Source organism: Watersipora subatra, chromosome 10 (genome assembly GCF_963576615.1).
Source record: "Watersipora subatra chromosome 10, tzWatSuba1.1, whole genome shotgun sequence".
Taxonomy (NCBI): domain Eukaryota; kingdom Metazoa; phylum Bryozoa; class Gymnolaemata; order Cheilostomatida; family Watersiporidae; genus Watersipora; species Watersipora subatra.
The window spans coordinates 46,442,672-46,459,379 of NC_088717.1; the positions used below are offsets into that span (position 1 = coordinate 46,442,672).

The 16,708-nt window shown below is 32.9% G+C and overlaps 1 protein-coding gene across 1 annotated transcript; it reads left to right on the plus strand.

The window, feature by feature from the left end:
* The first annotated feature begins 498 nt into the window (after positions 1-498).
* On the plus strand, positions 499-12,330 carry LOC137407328 (short-chain collagen C4-like). Its single transcript, XM_068093947.1, has 8 exons — positions 499-815; positions 1,151-1,194; positions 1,574-1,956; positions 3,196-3,261; positions 7,881-8,024; positions 8,262-8,344; positions 9,758-9,833; positions 11,586-12,330. The coding sequence occupies exons 1-8, from the start codon at positions 579-581 to the stop codon at positions 11,786-11,788; spliced, it is 1,236 nt and encodes a 411-aa protein (XP_067950048.1). The 5' UTR covers positions 499-578; the 3' UTR covers positions 11,789-12,330.
* Positions 12,331-16,708: the final 4,378 nt, after the last annotated feature.

Genomic DNA, 16,708 nt, shown 5'->3' on the forward strand with positions numbered 1-16,708 from the left:
CTGATGTAATAGCTGATCACATAATACAATTTGTAACCGTTAATTCGCCCGGTAAAACTATTGTTGCTTAGTCCTATAGAGTTCTATGTAGAGTTAATTATGACAAGCATAGTTACTTCTGCTTACAATTTATTATCCAGAATTTGAACTTCCAAAGCATATAACTGAGTATTGTAACAATGCCAAATCTGATTGCATCACATCTCATTGGATTGCTCATGATTGTTCAATACTTTGCCATCGGCTGTGTGTTACTAAGTCATTGCATCAGAATTGTGAAATCATTCAAGGGTGTCAAGAATCACACAAACAACTGATATGACGCTATTTATATGTCAATATGAGAGTTACATTGCCTATTGCTGATAGGTGCAGAGTAAAATCTTATTGGCATACTAAAGCACTCTGCTTATGGTATCAAAATATAATTGGATCCTGATTTTGGTATATTAGCTGGAAAGCAAGTAAGAAGTGTTCATTTGAGGTGCAACAGTTTTACAGAAAATAGTAAGCTGTAGCAACAAAAAGAAAAACATAGTTCGCTTCAGAATATATTTTGTTTTGCAAGAGCGACGAATATGGAGAAGTTGAACGAGAGTGGCAACCCTGCTAGTTTGAAAGTTAAGAAGTCAAAAGTTTGTGAAATACCTAGTGTTTGTTGGTCAGTTTTAATGTTCTGCATTGTTCTCAGCAGCTTTATAGCCTTTGGAATATACATGCTGCAGAGTATGAAATCTACAAAACAGGAAGTGGAATCTTTACAACAAGAATTTGATAGATTTAAACTCGGATCAGACTATTTCAACCAGCAAAAGGTGAGACAAGCTTATTAGTATTTTTAATGTTGTGAAATGCATTTTTTCTAGCATGCTAATTATCGCAGAATAGAAAAGGTTCGAAATATTATATACAAGTATTTCTGAAAAAAACATTCCGTTGAAACTTTAAAGCAATCACTTCATGATGGTTCGATTATTACTTTTACTATTTTGAAAAAAAAAAGTTTTGAACTGCTCTATAATGTTCCAAAATGATAGTGCACCTAGACCACTATACACCATAGAAATATATTCAATAGAAGTATTGACCATCGTGGGATAGACTATAAAAGTACAAACCATAGATGCATACATTAGTAATTATCTTGCAGCAGGCTGTAGCAGAATCAAGAGTTAAAAGACAGTCAGGCTCAAGGTGAGTAAAAGTTGTAACAAATTAAGCTCTGATCTGCAAGTAAGTTACAACTAATTTCATCATTTATTACGTTGATACATTCAGTTACACTTTTTCTAACAATCTTGATTTTAAATATTTTTGATCTTAAGTTGCAAGCCATAAGAACGCATAGGTATACATTATTTGATGTTTGAAGGTTTCTTGCTATCTTTGATGACTTTAGTTGTGGTTTACTAAAGACTGACCACTCTATCCACTAAGAAGTACATAAACTCTTTTTTATGAGATTTAGCTTGTATAAAGCATAAAAATGATTAATTAGCATTTGTTATGTTTAAAGCTCCATCAAATAAAAATTCTGTGAACGAAAAAGTTCATTCAACTTTGCCATTTTTAGAGAAGGTGAATCCGCAAGAATGGAACTGGGAAGACAACCAGGATCCCCAGATCAACCAAGAGCACCCGAACCAACAGGCATACCAGGACGCCACCGAGGGAATTTTGTGTGTGGTCCTCCAGGACCTCGGGGACCGCCAGGACTGCCAGGGCAAGATGGCATGGACGGTACTCCAGGGCAGCCCGGACGAAATGGCATGGATGGTCGTGCAGGACCACCTGGGGAAGATGGAATGATTGGTCTACCTGGACAGCCTGGTGCTCAAGGAATGACTGGTGCTCCAGGTGAGCCTGGATTACCTGGAGCTCCTGGAGTTCCTGGGCCTGATGGTCCACCAGGGCAACCAGGGCTGCCAGGAAGATCGGGTGATTCTGGTTCTTCAAGTAAGTTATTAACCTCTCAGTCAGCTAATGAAAACCTACCTTGTAACTTTGCCTCTATCTTGTTTTACTGATTATCTTTATCGGTTCTTGCACATTTAGTGGCAAACTTTGACAAAATGATCTACAAATCAGCTCTGAACATAGGTTGCCTTAAAAAAAACCATTTCACTTGTGTTTAATGAGCAGATGCCAACAGCAAAAAGTATTAAAATAAAATATTATATACTTTAACCTGCATACGAAAGAAAGCTGGTCTTGCAGTTGACCTGATTTATTAAATCTCAATCAGGCAATGAAAATGCAAAGCAAATTTTTGTCATAAGCAAAAGCAAAAATGTCTCATGTTTTTGAAGTGCTTTTCAAAACTGACCTAAGCATTGTACATACATGTATGTGCCTTCAAACCAATTGAACTCTTTATATAGAGTAACCCTGTCACCAAACAGATTTTACCTGGTTTATGTAAGAAGCACAAGCTAATAGTACTTCATATTAGTGCTCAGATAGCTATAGCTGTTAGTTGAAATTTTAGTATTACGCTAAAGTATCTTGGAGGGTAAAAAATCTCTCAGAATTTCAAATTTTTTAAATTCAAAATTTTGATTTGAAACTAGCAAACTGTAACAAAATTTGCATAGTTTAAAATTTTGACTTAATAGTTTTGTAAGAAAATGGAAATGGCATTTGATGCAGGCTAATTGTATGTACTCAATAAAAGTACATTTTTGCAAAAAGCTTTGCGCAATTTTGGTGATTTTTAAATTAGGGCTTGAACAATCAGTGTTTTTTGTACAAGAATATATTACCTTAGAGGAATTGATAAAATTGTGAAATGTGGATCGACGGCTGTATATTTTCCATTTATACTTCTTCATTAACAAAAACAGTTTGTTGTAGGTCAGTAAAACATGCTTTTGATTTAATGAATAAAAAAACTATTTTTAGTGTTAAGTTTCATTATATCTCGGATTGAGCAGTCAGAAAAACAACCATATTAGTTTTTAAGAATTTGTTTATTGAAAACATAGTTTAAACCTAATAAAATCAGGATCTTAATAAACTGAAAAATAATTTAGGTGTTGAGCTTTATCTGTATAGTTTCTAATGAGGCTGTATGTTGCTTAATTATATCCAAATGATTATCAACATTTTTGCTAAAGTCGACACGATTTGAGAATGTTGTATGAAATTTGGCAAAAGTTGTCTCAAGTAATTATTGGTATTATATTGGATTTGCAGCAGGCAGCTCTTTCGTGCAATGGGGAAGTCATGAATGCCCACAAAATGCAGACAATCTTTATCGAGGTAAGATGCTTTACTAACCAAGATGTAGGCTTCACAGTTTTTATACCTGTATATGATAGGTGTTGAAAAAGTTTTGCAAAGAAGTGGCACAACAGAATTAAAACAAACGTAAAAAGCGTTGCAGAACGTTTTTATGTTTCAAAAATAGGTTAAGTAACATATTAATAAATAATAAGCAAATAATTACTAACTATTAAATTTATTCATAGCTTTAAATAATTAATGCTAGACGTTTCCTTGCTGTAACATTATTTCTCTGGTTGAAATACTGCTAAAAGTAAAAAAGGATTAGGTGTTTACAGGTAGGGTGCTTTTGCATCATCTATGCATTATCCATCATTAATAAGATAACTTTCTGCTGCCAAAGTAATAAGTGGGAAAACCTGTGTGAGGCCGGCGGTCATAAAATTCCATTAAGCAGTGTTAGTCATTTTCTTTTGGTATGCAATAAAATGTTTTTGATGATTCTTGATAGCAATGAAAATGTATGTATATATACATAAATACATGCCTACATACATGCACGCATACAAGCATATACGCATATTTAAATACATACATACCTAAATATATATAGTCAAACATACATATACGCATACTAGTGTACATACATGCATACTGAAATAAATACATAGAAACATGCTTAATTTCATATATACATGTACATTGGTAAATATATGTACATATATACAAACATATATACAAACATATATACAAACATATATACAAACATATATACAAACATATATACAAACATATATACAAACATATATACAAACATATATACAAACATATATACAAACATATATACAAACATATATACAAACATATATACAAACATATATACAAACATATATACAAACATATATACAAACATATATACAAACATATATACAAAGATATTTACAAACATATATACATACATACATACGTACATACGTACATACGTACATACGTACATACGTACATACGTACATACGTACATACGTACATACGTACATACGTACAAACGTACATACGTACATACGTACATACATACATACATGCATACGTACATACATACATACATGCATACATACATACATACATACATGCATACATACATACATACATGCATACATACATGCATACATACATGCATACATGCATACATACATGCATACATACATGCATACATACATACATACATACATACATACATACATACATACATACATACATGCATACATACATACATACATGCATACATACATGCATACATACATACATACATACATGCATACATACATGCATACATACATACATGCATACATACATGCATACGTACATACATACATACATACATACATACATGCATACATACATGCATACATACATACATACATACATGCATACATACATACATACATGCATACATACATGCATACATACATGCATACATACATACATGCATACATACATACATACATGCATACATACATGCATACATACATACCTACATACATACATACATACATACATACATACATACATACATACATACATACATACATACATACATACATACATACATACATACATACATACATACATACATACATACATACATACATACATACATACATACATACATGCATACATACATGCATACATACATACATACATACATGCATACATACATACATACATGCATACATACATGCATACATACATACCTACATACATACATACATACATACATACATACATACATACATACATACATACATACATACATACATACATACATGCATACGTACATACATACATACATACATACATGCATACATACATGCATACATACATACATACATACATGCATACATACATACATACATGCATACATACATGCATACATACATACATACATACATACCTACATACATACATACATACATACATACATACATACATACATACATACATACATACATACATACATACATACATACATACATACATACATTCATGCATTCATACATACATACGTATATACATACGTACATACGTACATACGTACATACATACATGCATACATACATGCATACATACATACATGCATACATACATGCATACGTACATACATACATACATACATACATGCATACATACATGCATACATACATACATACATACATGCATACATACATACATACATACATGCATACATACATGCATACATACATACATACATACATACATACCTACATACATACATACATACATACATACATACATACATACATACATACATACATACTTACATACATACATTCATGCATTCATACATACATACGTATATACATACGTATATACATGCATACATACATACATACATACATACATACATACATACATACATACATACATACATACATACATACATACATACATACATACATACATACATACATACATACATACATACATACATACATACATACATACATACATACATACATACATACATACATACATACATACATACATACATACATACATACATACATACATACATACATACATACATACATACATACATACATACATACATACATACATACATACATACATACATACATACATACATACATACATACATACATACATACATACATACATACATACATACATACATACATACATACATACATACATACATACATACATACATACATACATACATACATACATACATACATACATACATACATACATACATACATACATACATACATACATACATACATACATACATACATACATACATACATACATACATACATACATACATACATACATACATACATACATACATACATACATACATATATAGGTATGTACATACATATGTACATACATAAGTACATACACACATACATACAAACATACGTACGTATGTACATACGTATGTACATACGTAGGTATGTACATACATACATACGTACATACGTACATACGTACATACGTACATACGTACATACGTACATACGTACATATGTACATACGTACGTACATACATACATACATACATACAAACATACATACGTACATACATACATACACACATACGTACATACATACGTACATACATACATGCATACGTACATACCTACATACGTACATACGTACATGCGTACATACATACATACGTACATACATACATCCGTGCATACATACGTACAAACATATGTACATACATATGTATGTACATACACACGTACATACATACATACGTACATACATACATACATACATACATACATATATAGGTATGTACATACATATGTACATACATAAGTACATACACACATACATACAAACATACGTACGTATGTACATACGTATGTACATACGTAGGTATGTACATACATACATACGTACATACATATATAAGTACATACATATGTACATACATACGCACGTACATATATACGTGCATACATACATATGTACGTACATACATACGTATGTACATACATACGTATGTGCATACATACATATGTATGTACATACATACGTATGTACGTACATACATACATACGTATGTACATACGTACATACATACATACGTATGTACATACATACATACATATGTATGTACATATGTATGTATGTATGTACATGCATACATACGTACCTATGTATGTACATAAGTATGTACATACGTATGTACATATGTACATACATATGTATGCACATACATACATATGTATGTACATACATACGTACGTACATACGTACGTACATACGCACATACTTACATACATACATACATATGTTTGTACTTATGTACGTACATATGTATGTATGTACATACGTACATACATACGTACATACGTACATGCGTACCTACATACATACATATACACATGCATGCATATTTACATCGAACATAGTTCAAGTACTTGAAAGCTAATTTCCATACTCAGTATGTGGTTGTTACGGCCGTAAGCTGAAATGACTCATCTGAATTTTTATACATCTTCTTCATTATTCTGTTCTATAGAGGAATACCAACAAAATTAAATTAAGCTTTATGGATTGAATTAGTATATCATTTTGTATCGGCTTGCACTGTTGTGTAAAATAATTGTTGAACGCAAAATAAACAAACTAAGCAATAAATCAGCGGTGGTATTTGTGCCAGTTCATAATTTGATCAGCTGCATGGTGCAGAGTTGTTGGCTATTAGTATTAAAAAGTTGTTTTTGTGCTATGTTTCTATGTTCTTTTAGCTATTTACTCCATTTTTGTGTAGCATATTATGAATCACATGAATATAATATAATCTAATAATCTAATATACTACTTGATAAAAGGCTCATGCAAAAATAAAGAATTCTAAAGAACTATTAGTGAAATATACAAGCTTTAATTTCCTATTGGTTCTTTGACTATTGTCAGTCATGGCAGCAAAGAAGTTTTGTATTAGGCATATTGAGATGACCATAAACTTCTTTTAATAAAGGATTCACTAATTGTGACACCTTTAAAGTCTAATGAGAGGCAGTTTGTAATATATTATACAAGCTACGCCTATCATATTACTATAAACTCAAATGGTAACTCTTCAACAGGATACGCGGCTGCAGCTAATCCAGGAAGTGGGAGAGGCGGATCCACAGAGTTGGAGTGTCTCAATCTTTCTCCTGAGTGGTACGCAAGTTCAGTGTCAAACCTCAACACACAGACCAAGATTGTTGCTGCCAAGTTTGCTTTGGGTGAGTTTTTCCTTTTAGGTGCAAATTTTTTATCAGTGTTAATTATTAACAGCCGTAAAAACCACTAAACTCTTTCATGTGAAAAGTTCATTGAAACACTGTTTAGTTAGCTGGTGGATCAGAACAAAATGAAAACTGAGGTGGTCAGGCTGAATATCTTATTGACTATTGAGGCTAATAACAAGTCTATTCTTGTAGATTTCTCAAAATAACTCAATCGGTTGTTTATTTTACCAGGTGATTTTTCTGGAATCTTTGACGAAGCTGCTGACAACTCTGTCATAGCCTGTGCAGTATGCATCACTACTAGAGCTCCAGCGGTTAGTATAACGGGTTCGGATTATGTTGTAGTCAGATACCATTTTCTTCTTGAATTTTGGCAATATTTTTTACGATAAGCTAAAGAGCAATGAAGAAAAATTGTATAGTTTAATATTCATCAAAAACCGAAACGACTGGTAGTATATTAACTGATATAGTAACAGTTTTTTTCCGTTTTGTCAAAAAAGAGTTGACAAAGCACAAAGAGCTCACAATAATAATTTGCCAATTGTATTTTGTTTTACTTTAATCAGTGAAGAGAAAATACTGTTAGCTGCTCCAAAGGGTAGGGATGTATTTCTGTAAATCTGTTTGGCACCAAAACAAGATAGGAGACTAAATCTTTATTCATATCATGGTGTTGCATGATTCAATTAAAAAACTGACCTTTTGAATACATCTTAAACTTTCTGAGACCTCAATTTAAAAAGTGAGCCAACAAGATTTCCTGACCATAGTACAGTGCCAATGTTTACTGAGGTCTTTTTAGGAACTATTTAAATGTTATTACTTTAAATGCCTCATGCCCAAATGTCATTGCGGCTCACTTTGGTAAGGAGTTATAGAATGTAACGCAGTGTGTTGAAGTGTTGTGTTCTGTTGAAGCGCTGATAAAAAATGTTCAAGCGTTTTTGGAGTGTTAGTGTTATCTTTATGGCTGTGATTCAGACATAGATTCTGTAAGAAGTAATCACCCGAGATTCTAAACGCATAGTTCAATCACAGGTAGTTAATAGTTAACAGTTGCTTGACTTTTTCTAAGGACTATGAAGAAAAAGCAATAGTAGCAAAATTCTTCAAACTTCTTGAGGCACACAAATATTGAATTAATAGTAATATTAATATATTAAGAATGGGGAGAAAATGATTTTTGCCTAGATAAAATAATAACATTTTTGCTTCTAAAAAGTTATTATGAAAGGTCTTTTTACACAGTACTTTTGAAAAAACGGGTTTCATAATTTAATAGGATAAATTTTTATTTTGACAGCCAGCCTGTGTAGTGCAAACAGCTGGTGAGTTTAGTTACATCAGCAAAATAATAACAAGCGTTAGGTATAAAACCAAGCTTTAAATGAAAAAAGTAGATACTTCACAATAGTTGTATATTCATACTGGTAAAATACTGGAAATGGCAGAGTAAGTTTGAAAACTCAGTGTATTAGATTCTCTACTCAATTCTATTAGATGGTAACCATAACCACAGGATTTACAATATTAACTTTACATGTATTGTCTTTCTGCTTTTACTTCAAACAACTAATTGTTTATAAACATTTATGTAAATTGTAAAACAGCATTCAGCTGCGTAACAACATTTTTACATTAAACCTTGAAAAAGTTATTAGTGAGGTTTTCAGTAAGTGCATCAGTAAAATATCCGGTAAACATTATTATATTTTTTTCCTCAGATAATGCTGCCAGGAAGATTTAACTGCTCAAGTGGATGGATCAAAGAGTATGACGGGTACCTCATGGCATCTTCACGTAAGTCTTTAACATATAATAAATTTTTTAATAACCCTATGGAATCTTTACTTTAATAATTAGCAGGTCTATCCATTTGTCTGTCTGCCAGAAACCAAACTTAACGAGTTGATTAAAGAATGTATGATACAGCATTTGAACACAGATTTTTAGTTTGGTAGCCCAACGCACTAACCATTGCACAATATTTTTGCCATGTAATATTCTTGCCAATAATACCTTGCCATATTCTAGAATAGTTGTGCGCAAACATATAACACATGACGAGCTCTTATGGAGCATGAACCAAACAGTGCAATCGGATGGATAAAACAGTTAAGTTAATTTACATAAGCACAAAAAAGTTGTCAGAGACAGTATAAGTTATGATTGCTATATTTATCAAAATGCAGCAGCTGTATTAGTGCTCAGTTCAGCTAAAGCCCTATAATCTCAACGACAAAAAACTCTTCCATTAAAAAGATTTAGGGTAAAGTCTGAAGCAAAACTACTAAAAATAAAAATATAACTGTGAACTAAACCCTACGCCCTCAGAATGACGCTGCAAACTAACTTTATAACCGGAAGCATGTTTTATATGTTTAAGTTTTTGAAAATAATTTGTGTTCACTTTGCACTTCATCTCAGTAAAATATGCAAAGTTATTAGTCTAGTTTTTTAAGTTGCAATGATTAATTACAACTTCTGCAAGACCAACTGAAAAGATTTCCTAAACTGTTATAAGTTATTAAAAAAGCCTTTCCTTTTAAGAATTGACAACTTCATCAATTGTAAAATCAAACTTGGTTGAATAATAATATTGCGTTTATTCATCACATGAAATATATTTTATTTTTTAGTAATGACCTGGTTAAAATAAAAATTGTTAAACTTGAGGCTCTGTATTAGATGTAGCCAGCCATCTAGTTTAACAATCAGTTTTCTGTAACATCACATACGACTATGTCTACTTATTTTGAAGTAAACACATTTATAATGATTTGATAGTCGCTAGATATTGACAAACTATTGAACTGTTTACAACCAATAAGGCTTGAACCTTTACAGATGTGTGTGGTACTTTATTTTACTAGTTGATTAATACCCTGTCATCAACACTTCCGCCACCCTGCAATGTCTAAAATTACATAGCACGCTAATACAGATATTTCTAAATAATGCATTAATTTGTGTAAAACCTTTCAAAAAAAATTAATGCAAGAAAACCTGCAAACAAATGTATGTATTTAGAAACATAATAAAATGATTAAAACTATATTTAGTATATATCGTTTGCCTTCTTTACCGTTAAATTTTGACTATGAAAATGACTATCAAAACGAATTGCTCTACAAACCTACCTATAAATACACCTTCAACAGACAACAGATTGCTTGTTGTCTAACTGAATACCCAAACAAGCTGAGCACACTAAGCAGATGGTTTTCAGCAAGAAGATATTGAAAATTGTCAGCACACCAGAATGTCTTGTCCCAATGGTCAATAAAAGCTGCCCTCCGTCAACCAACCTAGTCCCAATCAAACATACACCCACGATGTGACAGCAATCGCAGAAGCAATAATCCAGGCAGGCAGCCCACAAACATCTCCGCAGCAAACAATTACATCGCTCATTACATCATCTCTTTGTTTCAAGCAAAAAACAGAACGCTGGTGCAGATGTCTGCATACCGCAAACATTTGAAACATTTTACCTCACTATTGCTAAGATCCTTGATTGAAGCATTGCGACTGATCTGTGATTATTTACAGCATTACAGGATGAAGTTTTCTTCTCTTCAAGAAACTACTGCGTAGATAAAAATCCAGATTATTTTACTGGTCACAATGATGCCAATGGAATGAAGTTGACATTTGTACAAGCCGGATCTTGCTTTGGAGGACTCGAGCCTTGTAATGTATACACCGAAAACCACTTGTTGGCGTGTGTTGTCTGCTCAAAACTCGAAGATTAAATGCCAAAAAAACGACTGTATTGCTTTAGTCATTATTTTGGATTACACTTTATATAGTTAACTTATGTTACATCTACGAAATTGAAATAAATCTATGTATAGACACTGAAAATATATTGTCTGTAAACAATATAAGCGTTGATAAGTACCCACATTATGATAAAAGTAGGTGGCTCAAAACTAGGGCAGAAGCTGCCAAACATTATTTGTTTCTATCCAAATGCTTGTCAGATAACATATAGGCCTACATTTATTTAATACATCTTATAAAACACAGAAAACAAAATATTTGCCCGCCACTGAATGCAGTCCACCACACATTTTTGCACTAAAAAATAAAGGTAGCCTTTGTAGTAGTATTCGTATATTATGTAACTGGTATCTCCATAGGTATAACAAGCAAGATTATGTACACGGTGAAATTTTAGCTTCAAAGGTGTATGTTGACTTTTCATGTGATTTACTTCTTTTTGAGCGGTTTTGCCTAATACATGTCAGATCCATCCTAAATATAATTATATTTTCTTCTCATTCTCTATGTAGAAAATATATTTGTGCTCAGTCATATTGTTTCTTGTTACTGTTACTTGTTACTTGTTACAGTCACTTGTTACTCACGTAAGGGTTGCTAAATATATATTCCTGATAAAAGAGCTGAACATGCCCACATTGCAAGAATCACTGAAAGCTTTATTATAGATTAAATCAGCAGATACTCCTGATAGTAACGTAATCGACGTTTCAACGAATTATTAAAGTATTGTTCCATTCAGACTTATTAAAATGTTTTCAGTAATAACTAGAGTGATCATTTTAAACACTTCAGTTTTTTATTAATAAACTGGACTCTGATAAAAAATGTTTGTTGAAACTTAAAAGTCAGTGCCATTTTGTCGGACGTTATTTTGGATTTAGACTTCAATAAAATTGAGTATTTAAGATACCTCCAAACAGGTAGACGACCAAACATCAGCGAAGCGATTGTTTGGGAGGTTTAGGATAAATGCAAATGTGCGCACAACTTACAAAAATTATTCATCAACACTGTCACAAACTCTTGTACCAAAATCTCATCAACAAATTTAACCATTTTTCAATAGAGTGGTTTAAGTATAATAATGATACAAAACAGGTATATTCCTGTTTAAATATGGTACGAAGTCGTTAAAATTTGTAGACAATATCCTAAACCTTACCCATCTGATCAGATAATACATAACTAGACCGATTAATTTGGCTTAAAGTTGCTATTAAAACCTGGCAAGCTGTTTTTAATCTAAATTAGGACCAGCCAACGAAACGCTGATAAAGTCGTGCGACCGAGAGTAGAACCATTAAGTCATGCGTATTTCACGAGAGAAACATGCAAATTTCACCAGTCTATGACAGTGTGCAATTGCCGAAGGTTTTTAATATCTTTCCAATTTTAATATCTTGCAAAAATATTTAATTATAAGAAAAATTATTTGATTTCATAAGATTATTATAAGATTTAATTATAAGAATAATCGTTCGAATTTATTTATCCAAAGGTTTCTGTAATAAACGTAGACCATTTGAGGCGTAGACCAATTTACAGATACGAAATTGTGGTACACAATTTACCAGCCTATGTTATTTTTTCCAATTACCAAAGGTTTCAATAAATTATTTAGAATCTTAGCCAAAATTCTTTGCATCTTATGTACAAGCTAGGTCTGAACGACATGTACAATGCCCGTCTATGACGAGAACATTTTTTTATTTTGCTTAAGTTTGCAGATAACTTCCAGACTCATGGATGCTGATGCTCGCTTTTTGTTACAGATTGCTATCAAAACCATTCTACATTCAACACAACCAACTTTCAAATTGTGTATATTACACAGCAGCTTGCCATTTTACTTCTAATACTGCATTTCAGAAATATAATAAACATATTTTATTATTACTGTAGTTAAATTTCATACAGTACAGTAGGTTAGGTCCACAGCTTTAATTGATATTTATTTTATTGTTGTAAAACATAGGTTTGAGATAGTAGTAGATTAGGTGTAATTTTTATACAACCTTTTGTTTTGCATAACTGACTTTTTGAATTTAATTTCAAAACAATTTGACAACTACTATGGACGTACAATTTGCCAGAACAACATGTCGTGGCCGTCGCCAACGCAGTGGCCGTCCACATGTCACTCAAATATTACAGCTCAGAAGGAGAATAAATAGAAGGTTCTCACAGCAACCATCAACATCAAATGCTAATGTTTAACAGCGCGCTACTCAAATTAATAACAATAACTCATCTGATTTAGAGAGTTCTTTAGTAGATGTTGTATGTGATGTAAATGATATGGAATTGGCAGCCCCTTTGTTTCCAGATGATGATCAAGACTTTATGGACATCAATGACCATGAAAATATTGCACACAAAAATATTGCTCCTCCTAATGCTGCCCCCCTTCATCACATTCCTCATTTTCAATCTTTAGTTGTCCTGATTTTCAAAAACTGCGTAATAATTTTCTAGGCAGACTTTACAACAACATATCACACCTCACATGTACTGGATGTAATGAGAAACATTTCATTACATACAATGCTCAAATACCACTATGTAATACGTGCCAACAAGTTAGATCTGACACTGTTAATAAATTAGGTGCAGCCAACAATATGGACCTAGGTCTATCTGTTGAATTGTTGTCTTATCTTACACTTATAGAACAGTTACTCATTGTTCAGGTTAATCCTACAATGTCAATATTCCATCTTCCGAGTGGTGGCCATTTAGGGTTCAGAGGCCATGGCATCAAATTCCCTCAGAATGTAAATGACATTGTTATTCCACGACCAAACGATCGGAGTGAGGTATAGGAGTTTTTATGATAAATGCATGTGGACACAACTTACGAAAATTATTCATCAACAATGAGACGAACCCTCGTCAAGAAATTTCATCAACAAATTTAAGCATCGTTTTATAAAGTCGTTAAAGTATAATAACGATACAAAACACAGTAATCCTATTTAAATATGTTACCAAGCCTTTGAAGGGTTACCACAAATTCCTAAAACTAACCCATCTGATCGGATTATACACAAATAGACAGATTAATTTGGATGAAAATTGCCACAAAACGCTTAAAAAGCTTTGCTTAATAAAAGTTAAGACCGGAAATTGAAACGCCGAGCGACAGATAATAGAACGATGAAGTCTTGCGCATTTCACGAAAGAATAACGTGCACTTTTCACCGGTCTATAGCATTGTCAAATTGCCGAAGGTTTCGGCAATTAACATAGAAGTACAAAAATCGTTTCATTTTTGCCGATTTCAATTTTTTCAGTTTCATTTGCCGACACATTTGAATACTTTCGCATTCAAACTGATGCCCAACGCGGTGTAAGTAAAGCAAATGACGATGATATTTTTTTAACGTTTCTTATGAGATTATTAGCATAATTAATTATTAGTTTGGATGACTACAAAACAATGACTACATAGTATAAATTTTCTAAAAATTTATATAAATATCACAACTTCGTGATATTGTTAGCTACGTCATTTTGAAATGTAAAAAAAATTGTGCATTGGTTTTATATTATTACTATATAAATAATATTGGTTATTCTAATAATATCAATGCATTTTACTTCTACTATTGGCCAATATTGCATTTTTCTTTTTGCAGGAGGAGAGATATAAACATAATCTTTTCCTTTCATTATTGCTATTTGTTGTATATAATAGCATCCGCAACCAGTACATTACAGCTACCATTGCAGTTATCCTACTTGATGGTTAATATTGCATTTTTTAACCATCAGTAGGCTACCCTTTCTTTTTTCCAATATAACTTTGGTCGTGGGCTGTATGACAGTGGAATTTCTAGTAAATTTACCGTGCCAACTGCAACAAATTGACATCATTGTCAGTCGTCGACGCGTTGACCAACCTGCCTTGCAGGTCAATCTCTTTACAGTTTGTTTTTAGCAGTACCCTTTCTTTTTTCTATTATCACGTTGGTCGTGGGCTGTAAGAAAGGAGAATTTCTAGTATATATATATACATATATACAAATACATACAAATATACATATACATACATTTATACATATATATATATACATGTATATATATATATATATATATATAATTGTTTCCTCACCCCGAATACACCGTATGGGTGGTAAATTCTGCTCTAACTCGGGTCTCCTACCAGATACCTCGGAGTTTGAGCACTAGCCTCAAGATCTTAGCTGTTCCCAATACCGCACTTTTCTGCAACTCACCTGAGTTGATTGCTGTTGGTATTTGGGCAAGCCACATTTTATGTGCCGATGTTACTGCGCCCAGTGCCCCAATGACTACTGGGATTACAGTTGTTCTTACATTCCAGCATTTTTCAATTTCTTCTCCAAGAGGGAGATATCTCTCTACCTTTTATTTTTCTTTGCTGGCTATATTGTAGTCATTGGGTACTGCTATATCTATTATAGAAGCCCTCGTGTTTTCCTTGTCTACCACCACTATATCTGGTTGGTTTGCTAGGACATGCTTGTCAGTTCGGATGTAGAAGTCCCAGAGGATCTTAGCGCGGTCATTTTCATTGACCTTACCAGGAGCTTCCCACCAGTGTTGGGGTTTATTAAGGCCATACTCATCACATAGACTTCTATACACAACACCTGCGACATGATTATGCCGCTCAGTGTATGCGTTTCCTGCTAGCTGCTTGCATCCACTGATGATGTGTTGGAAGGTCTCAGGTGCATCTTTGCACAGTCGGCATCTAGAATCGTCTCTAGTGTGATAGATTTTTGTTTGGAGTTGCCTTGTTGGGAGCACTTGCTCCTGGGCTGCCATGACTAGCGACTCTGTATTGGCCGTTAGGTTTCCTTTGTTCAGCCACATATATGTCTGGCGAAGATCGCCAACCT

What these genes read in the sequence shown, in the direction of transcription:
- LOC137407328 (XM_068093947.1), top strand. Translation starts at nt 579, where the DNA reads ATGGAGAAGTTGAACGAGAGTGGCAACCCTGCTAGTTTGAAAGTTAAG. An exon ending in ACTATTTCAACCAGCAAAAG is followed by an intron (nt 816 to 1,150) that starts GTGAGACAAGCT and finishes ATTATCTTGCAG; the next exon opens with CAGGCTGTAGCAGAATCAAG. An exon ending in GGGTGATTCTGGTTCTTCAA is followed by an intron (nt 1,957 to 3,195) that starts GTAAGTTATTAA and finishes TTGGATTTGCAG; the next exon opens with CAGGCAGCTCTTTCGTGCAA.